The 24118-nt window shown below is 39.0% G+C and overlaps 1 protein-coding gene across 10 annotated transcripts in view; it reads left to right on the top strand.

Moving 5' to 3' along the window:
- The first annotated feature begins 3908 nt into the window (after positions 1-3908).
- Positions 3909-24118, top strand: part of NEB (nebulin) — a 115902-nt gene continuing 95692 nt past the window's right edge. For 9 of the 10 annotated variants that reach the window (XM_082056708.1, XM_082056714.1, XM_082056713.1 and 6 more), the window contains exons 1-24: positions 3909-4047; positions 5397-5461; positions 8280-8324; positions 11275-11475; positions 12400-12507; positions 12934-13038; positions 13344-13448; positions 13549-13653; positions 14398-14502; positions 15482-15586; positions 15783-15890; positions 16618-16734; positions 17404-17505; positions 17588-17695; positions 17795-17899; positions 18546-18644; positions 19101-19205; positions 19303-19410; positions 19714-20025; positions 20158-20364; positions 21025-21129; positions 21499-21606; positions 22384-22695; positions 23910-24116. In XM_082056708.1, the coding sequence (XP_081912834.1) occupies positions 5429-5461; positions 8280-8324; positions 11275-11475; positions 12400-12507; positions 12934-13038; positions 13344-13448; positions 13549-13653; positions 14398-14502; positions 15482-15586; positions 15783-15890; positions 16618-16734; positions 17404-17505; positions 17588-17695; positions 17795-17899; positions 18546-18644; positions 19101-19205; positions 19303-19410; positions 19714-20025; positions 20158-20364; positions 21025-21129; positions 21499-21606; positions 22384-22695; positions 23910-24116 (3015 nt within the window). In that variant the 5' untranslated portion in view covers positions 3909-4047; positions 5397-5428. Of the gene's footprint in view, positions 4048-4765; positions 4875-5396; positions 5462-8279; positions 8325-11274; positions 11476-12399; positions 12508-12933; positions 13039-13343; positions 13449-13548; positions 13654-14397; positions 14503-15481; positions 15587-15782; positions 15891-16617; positions 16735-17403; positions 17506-17587; positions 17696-17794; positions 17900-18545; positions 18645-19100; positions 19206-19302; positions 19411-19713; positions 20026-20157; positions 20365-21024; positions 21130-21498; positions 21607-22383; positions 22696-23909; positions 24117-24118 lie in introns of all 10 variants that reach the window. The other variant, XM_082056707.1, reaches the window with a different exon arrangement.

Below are 24118 nucleotides of genomic sequence, written 5' to 3'. Positions count from 1 at the left end.
TTGTTACACTTGTCCCTTGGTGTCGTTACCACAGTTTGTGATGGGTCACTGTTCCTTGGGCACCTGCTTGGGAAGGCACAATAAATTTGGGATGAAACAGCCCTTGTAAGAGCAGCCTGGTGAGGGACAACCCTTCCCTAATGCCCTCGTTCTCTTCCTTTTTCATTATTAATGGGGTTTCGCATTTTCTGCACCTATTTCCTCTAATTTTTGGGCGAATACAAACATAAATGTATCTTGTGGGTGCCCCGGCAGAGGCTGGGAATGCCTTATCTAACAAAAATTACTTTATTTTTAGGGGTCTGAAGCCTGTGTTGTACTCTTGAGTTAACACCTTCCTCCCAGACTAAATGGCTTTCGTGTTTAAGGCTTCCGGATTGTTACAGCATTTTGATAGTTGAATAATACGTTGTGCAGATTGTATATATAAGCAATATACATGTCGCTTCTTACAGCCTGCAGTGTGGTTTTAGATTTTTGATGGAGATGGCGCTCTAAAGGAAACATTTGGGAACACGATTAGCTCAGGTAAAAGCCCTGTAAATGCTCAACTACAAGATTTTATGTTTTGAAAAGATTTTCCCCAACTTTGTTGTGCAAAATCTGGTAGACAGAAAGGAATGGGAAAAAGAATGAAAAGTAACTTAATGATAGTTATTAAAGCATAGACACGATGACAGAAATATGTATTAAAATATGTCATTTTTCAATGGTTCAATGCTTGTTAAGTGCGGGTGGTCTCCTGATGACCGTAGCAGGTTAAATAAAGCGCCCATGATGTCAGGACCTGTATCCACACAAAGGGCAAAGATGCAGAGAAGCCAGTGAAGTCTCTGGCACAACAGGTTTCCTGGGGCATTTTCAGTCCAACAGACGCAAGGGTGGATTGAAGTTCAAGTCTCTTGAGTTTTGGAGTTGCCTTCTTCAAGAATTGATGGCAGTTCAATTGTATGTGCTACCTGGGTTTCATGATGTGGGATCTGGCCTTGGCTTGTTAAAATTCTTCCAAAGTCTACCCTGAAATCTAGAGAGTGATGCACCGTAAAAGAAATACAAGGGAACGAATGACAAGCCAATACACAAATGTCAGTAACGGGGTGGGAGCAGGTTGTAGAAAAGTAGAATTTCTGTGCCAGTTCTGTCTTTTGGGGGTGAGGGCGTTATGGTGTGGCTGCCCTAGGGTCCTTACATACCCATCCTTTATGTTCTATCCTCTGTATGGATTGGCCTCCAGGATCTGCTTCTATATTTTTCAGAGGTGGGAGACTGCAGCCTAAAATGAACTAAACACAGGTCTAGACCAGGGATTTTTTGTATGTGGATGCTGTGTGGGTTGGGCCAGTTAGTATACGTAGGCTGCTGTTCCATAGTTGTTGTATTATATACCTTCTAAATAAATCTAGAGAAGGTCACAGGTTATTTCCTCCACTTCCCCCTGTCCCAGCAGTTGCTGTTTGGTAAGCAGGACTCATTGAACTAAGTATTTTTTTTAAGTTAAATACAAGAAGTTATGTTCTGCTTTAAACTTTTGGGCCATTTAAATGCCAACCAACGTCTTCCTCTACCTTGGTGGTTCTGCCACAGGTGAGCACACTATCTCTCCCCAACACCACAATTCTCCTGATGCTCTGAAACATTTGTCCCCTAGAAAGTGAAGCTGTTGTCAGAATATTCCAGCAAACAGTGCCTTGAAATCTGAGTCACAGATGCGAATTTTCAAAATAATGCAATAAAAAGAAATAAAAGGGATATTAAGCATTAGTATTCCATTTACCTCACGCGTGTTTTACTTCAGCCTTCCACACTTGCTGATATTTTGATGTGAATACGTATCATTGACATTTTAACAGCCCTGGTAAATTGATATGATGAGTAACGATGAGCACAGTACTTTATTTCCACACTGAAGACCTATGGATAGACATATGTAAAGATGTGTACATATGTTTAGATATTATATATAAATATACAAATAACAATTTATCTATATATAGGTGTGTAAAGATCCACTCATTGGTATGGGTTGTATGTAGATAAAAGCGCTTCAGCAAGCGACCACTAAATTTTCACCAAAAACCCATGGTCGTGTACTTGAGTAGAAATCATAGAAAATATAATGGGTTGTTGGTTTTTTTTTTTTCCTAATTCTAAATAAAAATGAAGCTTGTAGTGACAGATTAAACAGAGTTGTTAATGAGATTTGGAGCTAAGAGTATATCATGAAGGGAGAGATTGTTTGCAGGAACGTGCAAGAGAAGGCACAGAAAATGTCATCGCAGTTGAAAACGCTTGCTAATTTTGTTGGAATAACCATCAGGACAAAGGAATGTGAGCTTCTGTTCATCTAGTAAACCTGATTGAAATCAGGTGATTGGAACGAGGCATAATGATATCCAGTATTGTGACCGTGACTATGGGGGGATGCCATTTACAGGAGAAGTAATGTGAAGTACATCTGTTACAACTGAAAATGAGGCCACGAACCTGGACTTGCTCAAAACAAACAAACAACCCAACCAACCAAGCAAAAAAAAAAAACAAAAAAAAGAAACCAAAACCCCAAACCAAGAAGGGGGATGATGAGTCACTGGTGACGGTGCTAATTTTGACATCAACAGAGATTTGAGCTGGAAACAACAAAAATAAATTACGTATTTAGTACAAAAAATAGGCCCCTCGCTCCATAAAGGTCTGTCAGCGCTGCAGTAGATGTCACATCGTACATCCCACCGAAAAGCTGCGTTCTGGAGAAAAGTGCCCCTGAGTTATTTCTGGAGCGCACGCACAGGAGCTGGGCTGGAGCAGAAGGTTACGCTGACATTGATCTCAGGAGGCTCCACCAACATGCCGGATTGATTTCTGGACATCCTCAAAAGATGGTAAGAAACTGGAGGGCTTTAAAATAAACAGAAATTAGATTAGAAGGGGAAGGATTGCCTAGTAAAGCAAAATACCAAGTAATTGAAAGCATATAGCTTGCCTAAAGGAGAAAGGGAAGGATCCACAGCTCTGTGCGGAGTATAAAATATTTGGCAGTAGTGAATGAGATATGATATTTCATCTGGATATAAATATTAACTTCTGGAAATAGTTAAGGAACAAGAAGATGTTTCTCAAGGGCTCCTGACAATCATTTATTGAATTATGCGATATAGGATATGAAAAGAGACCATTGGTGGCATTGGATTTTAAATGCACCTCCTTGAAGGCCTAAAGCTGCTCCCATAACGTGAGTTGACTGGATGACCTAAGAGGTCGCTTCTCTTATCATCACTGTGATTCTACTCCATATGTCATATAATTCTTGATCTTCCAGAATACTTTGTGTGTTAGAATTGCTCCTCTATTGCTTAATCTGTTTATTGTGTATCCGTAATGTTTCTTCATTAGGTATAGTGGCTGTTAACTGGGTTTCTTGCAAGCTCTTCCTTGGAAGGAAACTGTGTTCAGCTATGTAACATTTCAGAAAAGGTAAAGGAACTATTGACATACAGTTTGCACCACGTTAAGCTGATCGAGCACTTGAGGGCTACTTAAGGGATGAAATTAAACAAAGACTTACACCAATAATTTAGTTTGAAGTCCAGATTCCTCTCTCATTTCTCTGAAGTTCAGAGATGCTTGAATTTGGGTAGCTTTGATTCAGGTGCAATACGGGAATGAAATGTCTCTTGTCAATTCAAATTCATTATTATGGTAATTTCTAAAAGGAGAAAATGTGCACGTTTTTTCCCCATTTGAGCGCCCCCTTGGATTTGCGGGGGGATCCATTTCAGCAGAGACCCGCAGCAGTTCAGCCGAGCCGTGTTTTGGGTTTCCTCAGGAGCACAGGAGCGCCCGGCTCCCTTTTCCTTGGTGGTGCTGAAGAACAGGTGTCCCCTCCGGGTCACCAAGTCTATTTAGGGCTGAAACCCGAGCGGGCGGGAGCCAGACTGGCTGTACCGGGCACACGCGGGATCAGGAGCCAGCACACCCGCTCCGCTCGCGCTGCTCCGGAGGGGAGGCTGCACAGGCTTTGCTCCTGAGGAGATTTACTGCATGTGGCCGGTAAGAACGTTTTTAATTGCATTTGATTCTTTTCCTTAGAACAGGATCTTGAGCTGGTGCCTGAGTCTGGCTTTTGGGAGCAGTGGTTGTGCCTTGCCCGCGTAGGTCAGATTTTCTGCCTGGCTGACTAGTTGAAATCACAGCGAGAGGGAAGGACCTGGAATGTGTTTTGGAAGAGTAACCAGGGGTTATGATAGTGACAGTTTGTATAGATTATGTCCTTATGTGCAACCCCTACTTCTTGGGTTTCTTCACAAACCTTGGCCTACTTTTTCACACAACACACCACTTATTAATTGGGTCGTTCTTAATTTATTTTAACAGTTAACATTCTGGTTTAACACATAATTTTTTTTTTTTTTTTTGGTATTTTTTCTCAACGCTCTGGAACGAAAAAGGGACAGTATTCCATGTTCCTATATTTAACCTGCGTTACTAGACTTCACTTGCCTCAGAAGGAATTGCAGTTTAGCCAGCTAAACAAAACCAGCCCGTCCTTCGGTGGGATTAACTTACACGGCAAATATCTGTGGACTCAGGAGCAGCTGTTCCAAAGCCTCATCCCCTGCCAACATTAGAAACAGGGCTGTAGTTGCTGGTGGAAAATTGTAGCTTTGCCTCATAGCGAAATCGTCGTGTTAATTTATTCATTAAAGGTTTTGACATTAATCTGTACTTTGTAATTCAGCCAACTAGTATAGATTTTTGTATTTTCCAGGTCTGAAGAAACAGAGAAAAAGCCAAAAGAAGTAAAAAAAAAACAAACCAAAGCAAAGCATCTGTGTAGGCTGATGCAGGGAGGACAGAAATTGCCTCATTAACCTAAGGTCACTTAAACAGATATTTACACTATTTTCCTAAATTATGTTTTTACTGGTGAAGGGATATAGCAGAATATGAAGATGAAGCACCCATTCAAACAGGAGCTTGAATAATGTAATGAAATAGAGTAGACTACTCACAAATAGAACTTCTTCAAATAATTTTGTTGTATTGAAAAAAATCAAATCGTACTTCAAGAAATCTCTTCCTCTATTTTTTTGATTTTTATTGAATTCTGGTATTGAAGTTACAACCACGAGAATAAAGTATTTGTCTGAAGTTTTAAATTTGTATCACTATGTTTGAAACGTAATCCAATGCTTTCCCAGAATAGTCCGGAACAAAGTGATGCCAGATCCCAGCTTTAGCGCTCTCTGTTGTTCACGTTCTTTCACTAATTAACCAACAACAGTGTAATAATCTGACTAACCATGACCCCAGGCACTTTATGAACTTGACAAGTAACTTTTCATAGTACTTTCTGTCTTGGGCTAACACTGTATATTCACATTTTCATGCGTGACCAGTGAGTGGGGGAGAGGCAGAAGATACCCTCAAAATGGAGGAAGAAGAATATGAAGAAGTTGTGGAGGTAAGAAGAAAATCTGAGTAGAAATACTTGTTTCCTGCCTTGTGAAAGAATATATCAATCACTTGAATGTGACATTGCTCATGAGCAGAGATGGTTGCTTGGTATCTGCTCTCTGAAAATTAAGGCATGATTAGATATCTATTAAATGGCTTTATCAGTAAACAACAACAACAAAAGTTGCTGTTGGTGGAACAAAGTCCTCTGGTTCCTGTCATAGTTGCTCTATTTAAATAAGGTTTGTAACCATCCCACACCCGCGTGGCGAGCTTTGGTGATTACTCTGCTGCATAATTATAGATGCAGCGGGCCATCTCTTCTCCCTCTGGCTTGTCACCCACCCCACACTAGAGGTGATGCCTTGGGGAGCCGCTTTCTGGCCTCTCGTCTGTACCCCCAGGTACCACCAACCGGCTGAGCCACAGGAGCTGCAGAGATGGAGCAAGATTTAAACCTGTAGATGCCCATGGAGTTGCATCAGAGATTAATTGCTGATATGTAATTTAAATTCATGGTTATATGCCTAATTATTTAGTCTCAGCAATTTCATTAAAAGAATCCCCAGGAACTGGGGAACCTATGGCCAGTGCCATTGGAATATTGACTTTGCTACTGAAAGAGTATATGAGGTTAATAAACCGTGGGGTCTGCCTGTTGCATTAACACTATTCTGAAATGAAATTACATGTTATGAAATACATGAGTGATTATAATAATTTGCTCAGTGTTTGTGGAAAAGGGGACAGTACAAATGTAGACATCCCAAACTCATTATCTCTGCACTATATTCTGTTGGTTTCAGGCACTGAGCCCTGACTGATGACTTTATACATTTCAGATAGTGAATGAAGTAAAGTTAAAAGCTTTGCTGCTTGAATTAGTTAAATGTGTTTTCAAAAATTAGCATCACCATTCATAAAGTCCATTTTAAAGACATTCCACTACCTAGTTACAAAGACACCAGTCCTTATATATATGTTTCCTATTACCATGTTACTTGTAATTGCCTTTATGCTCCCTGAGCATGATGTGCTCTCTGTAACAAAATGCATATTTATTTGCTGTCAATGTTTATTTGTTGCTGCTGTAATTATGATAAGTTGTGGGGGTTTTTTGCCTACACAGCTGTTTCACTCTGTTTTTAATTTCCAATGACCACATTCCTGTAACCACATCCCTAGGACAGGCCAAGATGGTGTTGCTTTAGCATCTCCCCTCAATATATTAATATTGAAGTTAAATAACACAGGAACAATAGCATCTAGTACAATTTTAAGGCATCTTAAGCCTTTCCAGAGTTTTCTTAACTACAATGCCACTTCTATATGCATCACGTATTTTAAACCCATGAGTTCTATCAGAAATTCATGCTTTGAAACAGTATGAAATTATGGCTGAATACTAAATGGCTGTGGAAATGTTGAGGATTTTAAGGTACTATTTTTAATTTTTCTGGAGTTATTAGCCTGCACTGGCCGTTTTAGCCATTTGTGATGTGCAAAAAACCCCACAGAGAGTGAGTTTTTGCTACTGAGTTACCAGAGGCTTTGTGGGAGGTGGGTGAAACACAGGGCCAGTGAGCAGGATTTGCCTCCAAGCTGCCCAGTTTGAGACAGCTTGAAAAATACGGGCTATAGTTACGTGAACCCAACTCTGGGAAAAAAGGGCTTACATTTTAATGAGGATTTTTTTTTAGGGCTTGATTGAAAGATCTTTCTGTCCCCATTGTTTTGGCATGTGACCCCGAGCAAATCATCGCTGAGGAGATTTTCAAAGATAACCTGCAATTTTACACTTTTTCTGAAGTCAGTGGCAAGTCAAGCACCTTTTGAATAAAATAGCCACTGTTTATTACAGTGGATGGAGCAACATCTTTAAGATGATGGAGTGGAGCATCTCCCATATGAGGAAAGGCTGAGGGAGCTGGGGCTCTGGAGCTTGGAGGAGACTGAGGGGTGACCTTATTAATGGTTATAAATGTGTAAAGGGTGAGTGTCAAGAGGATGGAGCCAGGCTCTTCTCAGTGACAGTGATAGGACAAGGGGCAATGGGTGCAAACTGGAACACAGGAGGTTCCATTTAAAATTGAGAAGAAACTTGTTGGGGGTGAGGGTGGCAGAGCCTGGCCCAGGCTGCCCAGGGGGGTTGTGGAGTCTCCTTCTCTGCAGACATTCCAACCCGCCTGGACACCTTCCTGTGTAACCTCATCTGGGTGTTCCTGCTCCATGGGGGATTGGACTGGATGAGCTTTCCAGGTCCCTTCCAATCCCTGACATTCTGGGATTCTGTGTTTTTCTCCATCAAGCAGTGAGGGCAGGCAGAAGGCGCAGCCTCGGGGCGTTGCGGGCCCGGCTCCCCTCAGCGCGGCCGCCATCTTGCCGCGGCGGGGCGCCGGCTGCCGCGCGGGCCGGACGGCGCCATCGTGCGGCCGCCATTTTCCGTGCGCCTGAGGCGATGGCGGGCGGACATATGTACAGGATCCAGATAGCATTTTATTCCGTGATTGCACAATGCCTGGTGCCAGGTGGTGAAACCACAAAGCTGGAACACCACCTGCACAGTACGTACACCGTTCCCACCTTGGATTTTGGTTAGTACCGCCCCACGTTTCCACCCCCTTCCCAGGATTGGTTGGTAATTTACACACGGTTACACAATCATTGTTTTATACTCGGTGTGCTGGCGTGGCTGCACAGGCACCTCCGAACTACAGTCTTATTTATCTAGAAGTGTGTTTCTAAAACAGCTTAACAGAAGGTACCATTTGCTATTCTGTGTGATCTGGCCTAACAATGACTTTTTAAATTCTTTTTTTAAATAGTACTACATCGAAGAGACAGTTATTGAAGAGGGTGAACCACACGAGGTAAAGGTCCCTGTGATGTTGCACGTGGTGTATATATGCGTGTGATTAGTGCATAATGCTAAATGAATGACCTTTTGTGTTCTGAAGACTAATTTTTCATATTAAACATGCAAATATCAGTGAACAGTTGCTTATTAGTATTTTATTTCTTCTGGAAGACCCAGTTGTGGGATGATGCTCCTGCTTTGTTCTTCTGCCCTGCAGCCAAGTTTGTACTAGAGCTGACAAAATGAAACAACAGGTTATGGTAATAACAAACATAGGCAGAAAATTACTTAGATGGCATATCGACAAAATCCAATTATTAGTGTAAAATCCAATTATTAGTGCAAAATCCAATTAATGTTAAAAATGAACAGTATTATCAAGGATGTGAATGTGACTAGATATGTACGTGTGAACAACAGGCACATATGTGCATTATACTTAACGGTGTTACAAAGAGAAATACAAAAACATTCACCCTTCAACCGGTTGACATGTATCAGTTCTGTTCCTTTCACTGTGTGTAATCTCACTGAAAAGTGGTGGTTTGTAGATGTTTTTTAATGTCACCGGTAACAAATATTTGAGTCATCAAGGAGCTATTACCATAATTTGGAATTCTGTTTATAAAATAGGTATAACCCAACTCTCCTCTGTGTCACTATGAAATATTCTTTATGGCATCAGCTTATGCACAAAAGCTTAGTGTTTCACTTTGTGAGTGTATCCCTTCCAAACAAAGAATCTGTTCCTCAAGTCTTCCATATTTTTAATTTAATAAAATATGATTTGATGAATGGTTAGTAGATCGAGAGAGGTCCTCCTTCCTCTCTACTCCGCCCTGGTGAGACCCCATCTAGAATCTTGTGTCCAGTTGTGGCCCCTCAGTTCCAGCAGGACAGGGAACTGCTGCAGAGAGTCCAGCGCAGGGCAACAAAGATGCTGAAGGGAGTGGAGCATCTCCCGGGTGAGGAAAGGCTGATGGAGCTGGGGCTTTTTAGTTTGGAGAAGAGGAGACTGAGGGGTGACCTTATTAATATTTATAAATATATAAAGGGTGAGTGCCACGAGGATGGAGCCAGGCTCTTCTCGGTGGCAAACAATGATAGGACAAGGGGTAATGGGATCAAGCTGGAACACAAGAGGTTCCACTTAAATTTGAGAAAAAACTTGTTCCCAGGGAGGGTGGCAGAGCCTGGCCCAGGCTGCCCAGGGGGTTGTGGAGTCTCCTTCTGTGCAGACATTCCAACCCGCCTGGACACCTTCCTGTGTAACCTCATCTGGGTGTTCCTGCTCCATGGGGGGATTGCACTGGATGGTCTTTTGAGGTCCCTTCCAGTCCCAAATATACTGTGATACTGTGATGAATACTCTTTCAACAAGTAATCCAGGGCTATGCTTTTGAAGGAAGACTGCCGTATTATGATTTTGAGATTAATTCAACCACTGCGTTCATCAGGTGTTCTAAAATCTGTAGCCAGACTGGATTTAGAGGGAGCAGTAGCATGACTGATTATTTCTGTGTCTGATTTGCATCAGTTTTTGAAAACGGCAGTGTGGAATGAATCATTTTGTACGAGTACAAATGCCTTTCTAGCTAATATGATTAAACCTTTTCCGATCAGCTCTGGCCTAGTGCATTAGCATCATGTGGTCCTGTGAGTAACCATATGAAAATAAAAGCTTTTTTTTTTTTTTTTTTTTTTTCCACAAAATGTTGTATTTTCAGCCTCTTGAAGGTTTAGAAATATATCCCAACTTTTTCTAAAAGCACGTAGCTTCAGTGTTTTGTTCTGAAGCTAACAGCACAGTGCTTTTCACAGTGTTTACCCAGATAGATTTCCAACTCTCCAGTGCCAAACCTTAGATGAACACTTGTATATTTGAAAAGAGTTGTAAGAAAGAAACTTGTGGCAGTGCTGAAGTAACTGATACCATCCCAGGACGTCATTACTGAAATGCGAGTTATGTTCACTTAGTAAAAAAACATTTTGTATACTTCTCAATATGATATTTAATGCTTGGTGTGTTTTCTGGTCTGTCTCTAATGCAAATAGCTGTCAGAAATCTGAGCTTCATGGATTCCCTTTTAAAGGCACCTTTTATTTATTTTTTTTTTTTTTTAAAGCTAATTGATATGAAATAAAACTTGATACTTGCATGAGTTTGGAGCATGTTTTTAACTTAGAATAATTATTTTAAACTAATTAGAATCTTAGTATTAAAATTATTGCTTACAGCGTGACTATGTTGATAAACGAGTACATAAATGATTTAAATTAATTAAGGGCTTATTTCCAACAGGTGCTTGATCCATTGATTCATATAAATGTCTCAGCTATGTCTCTGCCATCATTGTAATCTGGCTGTGAGAAAATGTAGCTCAGTACCAAAGGTGGATTCGAGGTGTTTGTTCAGTCAGCTGGTGCATCCTCTACTAACTACAAGGTCCCAAAGACTTGCTCTTGCCTGTCTGCTGTGTCCGTTCCTTTCCTTTTGCAAGGAGATAATATTTTTGGATGACCGTACGCACCTTTGACCTGTTTTCACACCTTTCAGTGCCGTTATTAGGAGCTCTGGCTGTGCAATGTGTGTCTTCAACACAACTTCAGCACTGAGGACATTTCTGCACTTTGGTTATAGTAGCTGGTTGTCCCCCCTGAGATCCTCAGTGGAAGTTTTGCATTCAGAACAGGCAGCAGGAGCCCCGTTCTTCCAGCTCCTCTGGGGAATAACCACACAAGTTTGGTGCGGAAACCAGCTGGTCAAAAAACTTGAGGGTTTTTTTTAGGTTGGGTGATGTATGGTAGGTGTTCTAGGAAGAGTGTCAGTAATTTTCTGTTTGGTACATGGTTCCTGGATAAGAACTGAGCACCCTTTTATTAGGTAGGGAGAGGGAAATGCTTATTGTAAAATGATGATTTATAGTTATAAAGCAAATAATTATTTTTTTCTTTATTCTTAGGTGATCACTGAGGTCACTGAGACCATTAGCACAGACTCAGGTCCTAAAACTACCACCTATACTGTTGAGCATGAGAAACCTTCTGCTGAGGATGCAGCGCCTCCAGTCAGAAAGAAGACGATACGGACAAAAGTGGACTCATCGAAGTTTTTGACACCTTATCTGGAACACAGTAATAAAATGAAGGACCTGTTCAGTGAGGTAAATTGTCCCATGTCTTTCATTTCCTGAGGAACACCAAGTTTACAAATATTTAATAGGTACTATTGTGAATCTTCGTGCTACTATTTTGTCTCCTGTACTTCATTTCATGATGTATGTTAATTAGTGTTATTTGCTTCTTTGAATTAGCCCGTCTCTTGCCCATGTCCTGCTCAGTGCATTAGATAATCATTAGGCACAAAAAGTGGCTTGGAGCAGGTGGCTGAAGGTGATCAGAGAGGTCAGTTATTAGGACTCCTGTGCTATCTGACTCGGAGATCCGAGTGAAGGAAGATAACAGAAACTAATATCTATTGAGTAGCAAAACTCAATATTTTTATGATAGTATGTTTCTCTATACCTCTGTATATATCCCAAGAAAAATCCATGTGCACAATACAAGCAGCAACCTGAATTCCTGTATGGGATATTGAAGTCCAGTAGAGCAATGCTGTACCCTGTTGTGAAAAGTGGGAAACAACTGCTCTGCACAAATTTAGATGGTATCAGATGCATTCTCCTAAAATTTAAAGTGTATTACCTACCAGCATTCACTGCTAAAGGGTTATGTGAGATCATGGGGTTAGGACTGTTACCCCCACCAAATAATTTCCTTATCTTTTGTCACTGTAGCAAACACCTGTAAAGTGATCAATGGTAAGCTCCTAAGGATAATATAATCAGAGGTGATCTAAACTGGTCTCAAGTTAGAAATGGATTTTTTCTATTGTGTTACATGGAAGAAAGTCAGTTGGGTAAAATAAACATTACTCTGCAAATGTAATTAGTAATGCCAGTTTGTATATTCAGTAACCTGCCCAGAATTCCTATACTAACCAGATAAACAAATCAATGATTGCTGTAAACATTTCTGCCAGAGCTTTAGGATATGCCTTGATTATATTTGTCGTCATTTTCTTTCAGAACAAGTACAAAGAAAAATTTAGAAAAGAAAAAGGAAAGCCATATGCTTCTACAGTTGATACCCCAGAAATTCGGAGAATCAAGAAAGTGCAAGAACAGCTCAGCGAGGTAAGTATCAGTTCTCATAAGAAGAAAGTATTTACTGAGCAGTAAAGAAGCAAATTGGGTCACAATTTTAAATGTTAGCTAAGAAGTGATATTTTTGATGATATTGTGATAAGGCAATTTGAATGTTTCGCAGAAACTTTATCAATGCAAGAGCAAAAAATACAGAGTATGTGACAATTTGAGTTCTGTGCTGTACATGGGAATTTAGACCTTGAAACTGTCTCAAAGCTGCATTTTTTTATCAATTAATTCACAAAATCCATTTTTTTTCCATAGGAAAAAGGAAGAACTAGTCCTAAATGCTTTGTTGAATTTGGGTTTGGGGTGTTTACAGGGTTAAGTGTCAAAATGTTAATATTCTGCTTTTAAAAAAAGCTGTCAGTTTTCGTTGTGAGAATAAACGGATTTTGTTGTGCGTTGATCTAGGTTAAATACCGCATGGCTGGTGAGGTTGCTAGAACTATTTGCCACGTTGATGAAAAGGCCAAGGATATAGAACATGCAAAGAAGGTGTCCCAGCAAGTGAGCAAGGTGAGTTCTGACTTTCCAGAACGGTTGTGAACGTTAGCGGATCATGAAGGTACCGAGATGAGTAAAGTTTTGAGCTCAGGGCGCTAAAGCGGTGTTTATAAAACAGTTTAGAAGCACAGGGAGAGACAGCAGAGAATTTGGTAAGGCAAGTATAAATATTATCTTAAATGTTTCCAATTGGTGTCTTCAAACGTCGCTAGTTTCAGACTTTCACTTTGAAAACTCATTAGAGCAGCTAGTATATTCACAAAAATAAATATTTTTCTAATAATAGAGTAACTTCACATGCTGATCTTTCTTTCCAGGTATTATATAAACAGAACTGGGAGGAGAATAAGGACAAGTACCTGCTTCCCCCTGATGCTCCAGAGCTTGTGAATGCAATAAAAAACACAGCACTCTTCAGTAAGGTAAGAAAACAGCCACAAGTTTAGGCAGCTGAAGTGCAAGAAGCATTTCAAGTCAGAGGTGAATTCATAATGAGTTTTCTGGCATTTTTCTGTCTTTCAGAAACTCTATACTGAAGACTGGGAAGGAGACAAAACGTTATTCTACCCTTACAATGACAGTCCAGAGCTCAGAAGGGTGGCACAGGCTCAAAAGGCTCTGAGCGATGTAAGTATCAAAGCCTCCCGGATGGGTCACAGTTACAGTGTCACTTTGTAGACTTCCTGGTTGATTTCAGCTAGATTTCAAATCTCACAATGGAACAGAAAATAAAAATGCATAGGTGTGCATTGATACTTACCTCTGATAGTAATGCTATTTCAATAGAATAATGCGTGCTCTGTATTAGAATATAAATCTGTTGACAGTTTGATGACAGATTGTGAGTGACTGAAATAATTGATTTATTAAAGATCTTCTGAGGTAATCGATAAGAAGACCTTGAATATCTCTCAAAATGTGTGGAGAAACTCTCAGGGTTGGCTGTAAGCTCAGTTCATGGGTTTGGGTTTGGGTTTATGAGTCTATCTCTAAAAGTGTGATAAGAAAAGTCAGGTATTTGTGAAGCTGTGTGATTTCCTGCTACTTAGATACATAGAACTCTTCAGTTGAGAATTTCAGATCTCACTTAAAGGTTTCAGTGAATTTTTGCAGATGTCTGTAAGTTTACTAGTCCATGCTTATCAGGAGCTCTGGGTAATAAACTTTCCCAGGGAGCTGATTCTTTTTCGCTGTCTCTTATCAAGAGACCTCTCAGTGGTCCTCCCGAATATACTGACTGAAAGAGTTTCTGCTGCAGTGGCTGTGGATGGGACTACTTCTGTTTCTGGTGATGTTAGCAGAGTTTAGAGTAAATATTCTGATGCTTAAGTTGGTGGTTACTGTAAACGTTTACTTCTTTCATATTTTCAGATTGTCTACAAAAAAGGGCACGATGAACGAAAATCTAAATATACTCCTCTGCCAGATCCACCTGATGTGGAACTAGCCAAGAAAGTGACGCGGCAGCTGAGTGATGTGAGTAGAATGCAGTGCTCGTCTTTCTGGAGAAACCTCACGTTTGGAGTTAGAGAGGCAAAAAGGGACCTGAAGAAAGGGAAAGCAAAAGAAAAGACCAAAGCTCCTATGAAGACCTCTTTGATTAAGTACAGAATGTAGCTATTCTGAAGAGGATGTGTACGATTTTATTGCTATGTATTTAAAATTATCTGCTGTATAAGATTAGAGAGTTACAATATTTACTTGTGGTTGCAAAACCACTAAGAAAATATTGTCGTGAACCCATTTGGAAGGTGAAGTAAGGTAGTATTTCATTTAGAGGATATTTCTTGAATCTTCTTCTTCCATAGCCAAATTGTCATCAAGCCAAATTGTCATCAAGAACATTTTTAGACATTTAAAAAGGAAGATCAGTACTATAATTCCTTTAAATGAATAAAATTGTAAACTATATCAATATCTCCAAAACAACAAAATGTTGAATTTTTAAGGTTATTTTTGGCATATAGAATCTTTACCAATGTAGTAAAAATGAAAAAAGCATTAGACAAGTTGTATTTTTTTGTGACAATTAGTGCAGTTGTGGCTGAAAATACATTTGGAACACTGGGTCAAAAATCAGGAAAATATAATATAAATATAAATATAAATCTTGTTTAACCAAAGGGCAATCTTATGTCCAACATTATGTGACCAGTGAGAAAACAGAACTAAAGGAACGTGTTAATGATGTCTCATAGAGATAATATCTTACTAATAATGGTCTTAGTTCGCCTGTCCTTTTTTTGGTCAGGGAAGGTGCTAGAGAAATAACTGAATCCTAAAGTGCTTAGGCCATATCATATTTAATATGTTTTGACGATAACTGATAAAGCCGTTGTAAGGCAGATGTAAAATGTGAAACAGCTTTAAAAAGAAGACTTTTAAAAACTGATTTGGTGAGTGAAAATGGAGCTGTATCTTGGGGATTACATTTTATTTCTTGATTTCATTATAGGTTATTTACCATGAGGACTATAAAAACAAGATCAAAGGCAAGTGGAGTCAAACTCCATGCTATGATGTTGCAATTGCGAAAATGAATGCAGAAAATATAAGCATGGTAAGTGAATTCTTCAGAAAATCTTGAAATGAACAACTTCAGCCTCTGCGTATGTTAATATGGAAAATACTGATTCATTTTACCTGCTCCATTTGTGGTATTTCTCTTGTCCTAAATTAGCGACTTTGTGGATGTCTGATTTATAGTGTAAGTGCCTTTGATTACATTGTTATCTGTTTGTCTCTCTTCCTAACAGAGAAAATACCAGGAAGACTTTGAAAACATGAAAGACCAAATCTACTTTATGCAGACCGAAACTCCAGAATATGAAGCCAACAAGCGAGTTTCCGAAAATGTCAGTAAGGTATGTTATGGAGGTGCCCGTCTCTTTAGCGTGAGTGTGGTTCTGAATCAGGCCAGTCTGTGCTAAAAATGTTCTGGCAAGTGTCAAAAATATTTTCTTATGTGCAAAACATGTATTCTTGTGTACCTTCCACTAGGAAGCTTGTAACGACTTCTAACCATGCTTACGATTTTCCACAGTAGCACCCATGAAGTAGGATTTTCCTTCAGAGAAGTAGAATTTACATCATGTGCCTGATTTTTAGTTGGAACAATCAATACTGTTAACCAAGACCAACTTAAGCTGGCTGATTTGGCTCAGTATTTTCATACCTATTCATCCCTGCTCAGTGTATCTCAGTGATGTTGTGCTGGCCCATCTTCTGTTAAAACTACAAAATTTGTTTGGCTTCTGCATTTGCTGCAGTAGTATATGCATCAGCAAATATTACTTTGTAAGAATGTGACTATTCTGAGATGTCAACTGATATCTGAAAAATTACAATGTTTGGAGGGGGTATTAGAGGTGGGGACATCTACTAAACAGCTCTCAGTTGTCTTCTCACCCTGCCTCCCGTCTCATCATCTGTTCACTTCTGTGATCCCAGTGCCTTTCATAGTCCTTTGCCACCATGAATCATAAGTTAAACAGGCAAAATTTTCCTGCAAAATTCAAGATGATAGAGGTTAGTGAGTGTTTGGCTTCCAATACTGATTTTTAAAGCCTCACCCTTTTAATTTTTTCAAAGGTAAAATACAGAGCAGACTATGAAAAGAATAAAGCTATTGCAGATTATAATGTGCTTCCTGCTACGGAGAACCCATTGCTGAGGCAACTAAAAGCTGCGGGAAATGTGCTGAGTGATGTAAGTATTATCAAAGGACAGCGGATGGTTTTCAGTCATGGACAATATGCCAAACTCATCATTTCTTCACAAGGCTTCTCCTTTGGATCTCTTAGTATTTTTAGTTGTATAGACCAATATTTATCATGAGATACCACCAACCAGAACAGGAGTCGTTTCTCCCCAGCAGAGTGTAACAATAGCTGTGGCATGTTACGGGGATAGCTAATTGCTGTGTAGTTCATTTAGGTCCCTGTGGAAAGTGGATCACAAGATGACCATTCTTCCCTTACTATTGTAAGAAACTTAACTGACGTCAATAATGGTAAAATATGTGGTACTTTTACCTACTCATATATATCATATTCTGGTTACTCACTGTAATGGCCTTCTTGATTTCTCTTTTCTTGCTGTTTTCATCTGTATGAAAAGAGTTTGCATATGTCTCAGTGTCAGGAGTTCAAAACCCATTAGGCAGACATTTCTGTCTTCCCTTACAAACCTCATAGTCACTAAAAAGAGATTTTTTTTTTTTTTAAAAAAGAAGTCACTGGGGTAAAACGTGCCATCTGTTCTTCAGGCTTCTGGCAAAACTTTTCTTTGCAATCATTTCACAATTTCACTCTTGTAATTTTTAATGTGAGTTGCAGTGAAATCTACTGCGTTATCTGATATTATTTTCTTTTGCAGAAACTCTACAAAGAAGCCTATGAACAATCAAAAGCGACCAGCATGAATTACTGTGACACACCCAAGTTCCAGACGGATACTGTTCTGAAGAATTTTAGTGATGTACGTATTCCATTCGTGTTACGTCCTGCAGTACTGACACTCTTGGTTACTTTTCTTTATCAACTTGTGATTGTTTTTCCAGGTAAAGTATAAAGATGCCTATCAAAAGAATATTTTAGGACACTATTTGGGCAGCTTCGAGGACCCACATCATATACACTGCATGCAGGTTGAAGCTATGAAGAGTGATGTAAGTGTGACAATCATTTTGTTTTCACCATCCTACTTTCATTTCAGAGAATGCTAAATTCTGGTTTCTTACTGAATGTTGATTTTTTTTTTTTCCTAGAAAAACTACAAAGCAGATTATGAGGAGGAAAAGACAAAATGCTACTTCCCTCAGACCATAACTCAAGAGTACGAAGCTATTAAGAAGTTAGAGCAGTGTAAAGATGTAAGTACAGTACAGTGGTTCTTAGCAAATAGCGAGTTACGTGCAGTTTCTGCTCCTCAGGCATGTAGAAATTTGCAGAGTGATTCCTGGTAATGTCAATAATTTTGAATTTGGCCTTATTAGCATATGTGACTTCTAAAAATCATATCCAACTGTATTTTAGAGCCTTCTGTGACACCTAGTGATCAAGACAGATATAGCACCATCTTTTCTACACAAGTAAAAACAGAATCAGAGGAGTAATACCAAAATGAAGAAGGAACCTCAAGCATTTGCCTGCTTGAGTCAACATATTTTGACATTAATACTTTAAAGTACTTCAGTCACTTTAATACTTGAAAAACACATATATTTGTATATAATAAAGTGTATGTATTATAATGTGTATAATATAGTGTATACTATACATTATAATATTTATATACCTATGCAAAATATCTTACATCAATACTTTAAAAGTACTTTTATGAATTTATTTGCTCTCTGATTATGTTAACAGTAACATGACAACTGTTGTGCGTAACAGTCCATATCTGCATCAGTGCCATAGCTGCTGACTATCTCAAGTAATGCTACGTTGCTGTGTCTTATAAGCTCATTTTGCTCATATGCATTTTCTGCAAATATATTTATTTTTGTCCTTCAGCACACCTACAAAAAGCATCCTGATCAAATCAAATTTACTCAAGTGGTTGACTCTCCGGTACAGAAACAAGCAGAGATCAACAGCAAACAGCAGAGTGATGTAAGTGAACCCAGCAAACCTGTTGCTGCTCTGACATCACCAGGTTCTGCACTGTAACCACCTTCACTTTTATCCAGTTTTAAGAGAACTCCTGAAATGAATGTGTAGGTGAATGTGTGTGCATATAGATGCACACGAGCACAAAAACATTTGTGTGTATTTGCAGTTCTCTTCCAGTGGAAGATCACCTGAAAATCAGATACTTTTTGGTTTTTTTGAGTGACTGTTGATGTCAGGTTTTAGTGTGTATGTGTGTAACTTTGTTTCTGTCCATCGTTCTTGATGTGTTCTTCACACCAGTTAAGTCAGTGAGGTTTATACCATCCAATTGGCAAGGACTAGGATTTCAGCTCTGTGTGCTTGGGAGTGACATAGCAGGAGATCTTTAAGTTGCATTGTTAAGCATTTACAATCTGTAAACACAGGGCTGCTAGATTTCTTTCTTTTTCTTTGCAGATATTATATAAATCCAAAGGTGAAGAAATTATTCACAAGTACCACCTCCCTCCGGATGTGCCCCAGTTTATACAGGCTAGGGTTAATGCCTACAATGTTAGTGATGTAAGTATGCTTTGAATGCAGAGCTCTTGATTCAACCTACAATATGAAGTTTCTGTTAACTAGAAAATGTTCATTGAAAATTCACCTTTTCTTCCAGAACTATTACAAAACGGGATTAGACGAAATAAAATCAAGGGGATATGATCTGAAAAGTGATGCTATTCCCATCCGAGCTGCCAAGGCTGCTAGGCAGGCTGCCAGTGACGTGAGTACATCCTTCCTAAAGGAGCTGTTTAATTCAAAAGAATTTACATAAAGAATATTTACAGTTATTTTTATTAGGAGTATCTGAAGTATAACTTATTTATTGCCTTTTTTGAGTGTGTTATTGGACATATTTAGCACAGTTATGTTTTTATTGATATCTCATTGCTTCACTAATGTATTTGTATAATTACATTTAGAAAAGGCTGTTTCATTATGTAATTCTCTGTGAATAAATAGTTTACTTATTGCTAAGTTACTACACTTAAGATGGTATTCTCCTTGTTCTATTATATTTTGACAGGTTAACTATAAAAAAGACTATGAACGTGCCAAGGGTAAACTCGTTGGCTTCAAGAGCCTCCAAGATGATCCCAAACTCGTTCATTATATGAAGGTGGCCAAGATGCAGTCTGACCGGGAGTACAAGAAAGACTATGAGAAAACAAAAACTAAGTACAGCATTCCAATGGATATGTTCGATGTTGTTGGTGCCAAGAAGGCTCAAGAGATCGCCAGCAATACTAATTACAAGAACCTCCTGCACCACTACACTTATTTACCAGATGCAATGAGTGTGGAGCTGACCAAAAATATGATGGAGATTCAGAGTGATGTAAGTAAAAACTCATGTGAACAGAATTTTTTTGGAATGCCTCAGGCAAAAATTATGAAGACTCAGGAGATCTCCCTTAATTGTTCTTTCTAATTCCTAACTCTCAAAACATTGTTTTCACTCCTTTATTAGAACGCGTACAAAGCAGATTATAATAACTGGATGAAAGGCATTGGTTGGATCCCCATTGGCTCACTAGAAGTAGAAAAAGCCAAAAAAGCTGGAGAAGCCTTGAATGAAAAGAAATATCGTCAGCATCCAGACACCATTAAATTTACAAGTGTTGTGGACTCTCCGGTAATGGTCCAAGCCAAACAGAATTCAGTGCAACTCAATGATGTAAGTAGAGGAAGAAATGGGTGTTATGGTAGAGATGTGTCTACGGAAGAGTTGAGCATTGTCTTTAAAATTTCCTAAAGTACCGTTAGCCTGAAAATGTTTCTCTGTCTGGTCATTGTTTTGTGCTCTGATGTTGCCTGAGTAATTTCCTGGTGTGTCTGCAAATCCGTGGAAATCATGTGGCTCTTTCAGTTCACATCAGCTGATTCTGTCCAATTATATTTTAAGTAAATTTGAAATACATTTGATTTTAAAATGTGAAATTTTCAAGTTGTTTATTGATGTCTTGCCACCTACAATAATGAATGAATTACAGAATGTTTGATGAATCACAATATGCCCATAATTATAATGCAGCAAGGTTTGTTTTATGTTGCACTCTCCTGTGATCCCTTATTATCCCACTCTTTCAGAAATGGGGTTTTATGTCCATTAAAGGGTTTAATTTTACTGAGTAAAGACTGCGTAGAGCTTTTCGGATGTGTTCCTTCTATCAATAAGATCGACAGTTCTGTATGAAAAGTGCAGCCTCACTCTTCATGAGATAGGCAATGTGCATTTATTTGCAAAATCAAACATAAACCCTCAGTCAATTTCCAGTGAGCTGGGGCCACCATTTCAAGGAAAGAAGGATTTATTTCTGCATCATATATTTTACAGAAACTGTACAGATCTTCTGGAGAGGAAGTTAAACACAAATACACGCTTCACCCAGATGTCCCACAGTTTATCCAAGCTCGATACAATGCAGCTAATATCAGTGATGTAAGTCACTTCTTTACATGTTTTACGTATTGTTAATGAATTTTTTTAGTATTATTTTACAGATTGTACACTCACATTGCAGATATCTTTCACTGATATGCAGTTCTATATAATCAACTTGTATCACTGTATTTTTTCATTTTCGATGTCATATTAATTTTCAACCAGATTCCATTTAATCATGTAATCGTTTAATTAATTTAATTAATAGATAAATCTGTTCTCATAAATGAAAATTGATAGCTGTATATGGTCCCCTCTGCATCTGCTTCTAAAGAATTGCCTGGAGTAGCTTAGGAGTAGCTGTGACTTGCACATAGTTCATGTGATTACTAAGTTCTCTAGAATAATACAGATTTTCTTTTTCAGGCCTATTATAAACAAGACTACCATGATCTGATAGCTAAAGGGCACAATGTGTCAGTTGATGCTATTCCAATTGCTCGAGCCAAGGCTTCAAGAAACATTGCTAGTGATGTAAGTATCTATTCCAGGTACACTTTTCTTAAGCCTTTAGTAAAAAAGTTGTCCATCACAGGCCACGTGGTAGACCTCAATGTTGCACAAGTCTCACTGGGGTCAGTACTGCAAGAGTCTTAGTTTTTCCCAAGGGCTTAGTTTGTGTAGAACTGATTTTATGCTACTCTTGTTTGCCTTAGATAAGCAAATGCTGTTGTGCTGTGTTTCTTAACCCATCTTTCACAGGAGAAATGAAATCAGTAGTTCCTTACAATCACAGAAAATACACAGACCACGAGACAATATGTGCGATGGGTGCTTTTGGTTATACAGTGGAGTAGGGCTTATACGTGACTCAGAAAGCCGCCTAGTGCAAATTGTATAACGTGGGGTGTGATTCAGAGGTTTCGCAGAACTAGAGGAACCTGTCCAGTTATACTGTGTTTTTTTGCTGTTGCTTTCAAGTGACTGAGGATTGTCTCCATTATTCTGCTATTTTCTATACACCTTTCCACACAGAATGCTTAGGAAACGTATTCCCTCACTTACAAGAAAAGCTGATGTGGATATATCTTATTGTGTTGCATGTAACCTGTTGTGTATGGGCTTAGGTGGAACAAGAAGAGCTAATGTGGGTACAGTCTCTGGCTGTGCCATTTAGGAGAGTTTATCTGTCTCAGCTCCTTGCAGCTTCTTTTTCCAATGAAGGTCATGAGAGATTGTCTTTTCTTTTGCATTAGCATAAACTTCAATAGCCATATCATAGTACATTTGATCTCTTTCCTCTGTTTCTAGTACAAATATAAAGAAGCATATGAAAAGGCTAAAGGACAGCAAGTCGGTTTCAGAAGCCTGCAAGATGACCCCAAGCTTGTCCACTACATGCATGTAGCAAAGATTCAGTCTGAGCGTGAGTACAAGAAGGACTATGAGAAGACCAAGACTAAATACCACACACCTCCCGACATGTACAGTATCCAGGCTGCGAAGCACGCTCAGGATGTGGCTTCTAATACCCACTACAAAAATCTGATCCATCACTACACTTACCTGCCAGATGCCATGGATGTTGAGCTTGCAAAGAACATGATGGAAATCCAGAGTGATGTAAGTATGTCAGTGACTGCAATTTTGTCGGTGTTTTCCTGCACACTGTGACAAGTAACATACGAGTTTATAATCAATGGAAGTTGCTATTACTGCATGAGAATTGTCTGTTTTCCTTATGTTTTGGAAAGCCAGTTAGAAGTTTTATCGAGTGGTGGTGGCACTTAGAAATACCAAATTCCAGGTGAGTTCTACTCAATAGAACTTTGATGTTGGTGAATCAGTGGAGAACAAACTTTTGGCTTGTTGAATGTAAATGATTTTTTTTTCATGTTTTCTCAGAAAACTTTATTTTGCAACTAACATAATTTTGTTTTATTCTTTAAGACTTCTTTTAAGTCATCTTGCTTTGTCTTCACGTGAGATAGATATGATAGTGTATTCGGACTGTTGTTAATGATTTAGGATGAAGAAGTGGACAAAATATAACTCTTATTGGTACTAGAAATACATTCTGGAGATCTCCATCCTAGGAGAACTCTCCTAGGACCTTGTCGGTGCTTCTTGCAGACACAGAGTTTCAGTGGTTGACTGGCCATAACGTGGTTGCACTCTGCACCTCTTTGTATGCTGTGGAATTTGCCTCTGGATGGAGGACGACTCAGTTTAGAGTTAGAACACAGGAAAGTCTTTTTTAAAATGAGTGTCCAGAATATCCTTACTTTCATTCTGTGCATTAACCCTGTCTAAACATTTATATGGGATAACCTACTGTGTATTTTGGAGCCAGGATACATTTTTTTGCTTGCCATCTGTAAATCCTGCATCTTTTCCTGTAGGAGGAACTAGAGGAAGAAAACCAAAACCTGAGCCTCTGCTCTGTGGACCTTTGTATAAGACCAAGTCTCCCAGAGACTGTGGAACACAGAGCAAGTTAAACCATGTTAAATGGTCACTATATGGTAGTGTAGAAGTTATTAGGAATTGAGGGTTGGTGAAATTTTTCACCTGGGTAAAAGAAAAGGAAGGTTAGTAAATATTGAAGGGATTTTACAGTTTATAGGAAATGAAGAATGAATCAGAAATACCATAGCTTGTTTTCTTCTTTACAAAATCACAGAGAAGCATAAAAAATATCTGTTGTTCTCTTCAAGAATTTATAAATATCTCCTGCTGATGTAGAACACTTTAGCTAGACTATGTGATTATTGTTTTAAATGGAATTATTAGTTTTGTGAGGAAATCTTGCTCCGTGTTGCTTTTCTTTCCTTCAGAATGCATACAAACAAGATTATAATAGCTGGTTCAAGGGTATTGGATGGAGTCCTCTCGGTTCTCTGGATGTTGAAAAAGCTAAAAAGGCTGGAGAGGCATTAAATGAAAAGAAATACCGTCAGCACCCAGACACCATCAAATTTACAAGCATACCGGATTCAATACCAATGGTTTTAGCTCAGCACAACACCAAGCAACTGAGTGATGT

Source organism: Streptopelia decaocto (assembly GCF_964273445.1).
Source record: "Streptopelia decaocto genome assembly, chromosome: 6".
In the NCBI taxonomy this organism is placed as follows: Eukaryota; Metazoa; Chordata; class Aves; order Columbiformes; family Columbidae; genus Streptopelia; species Streptopelia decaocto.
This window is presented reverse-complemented; position numbering and strand designations above follow the sequence as displayed.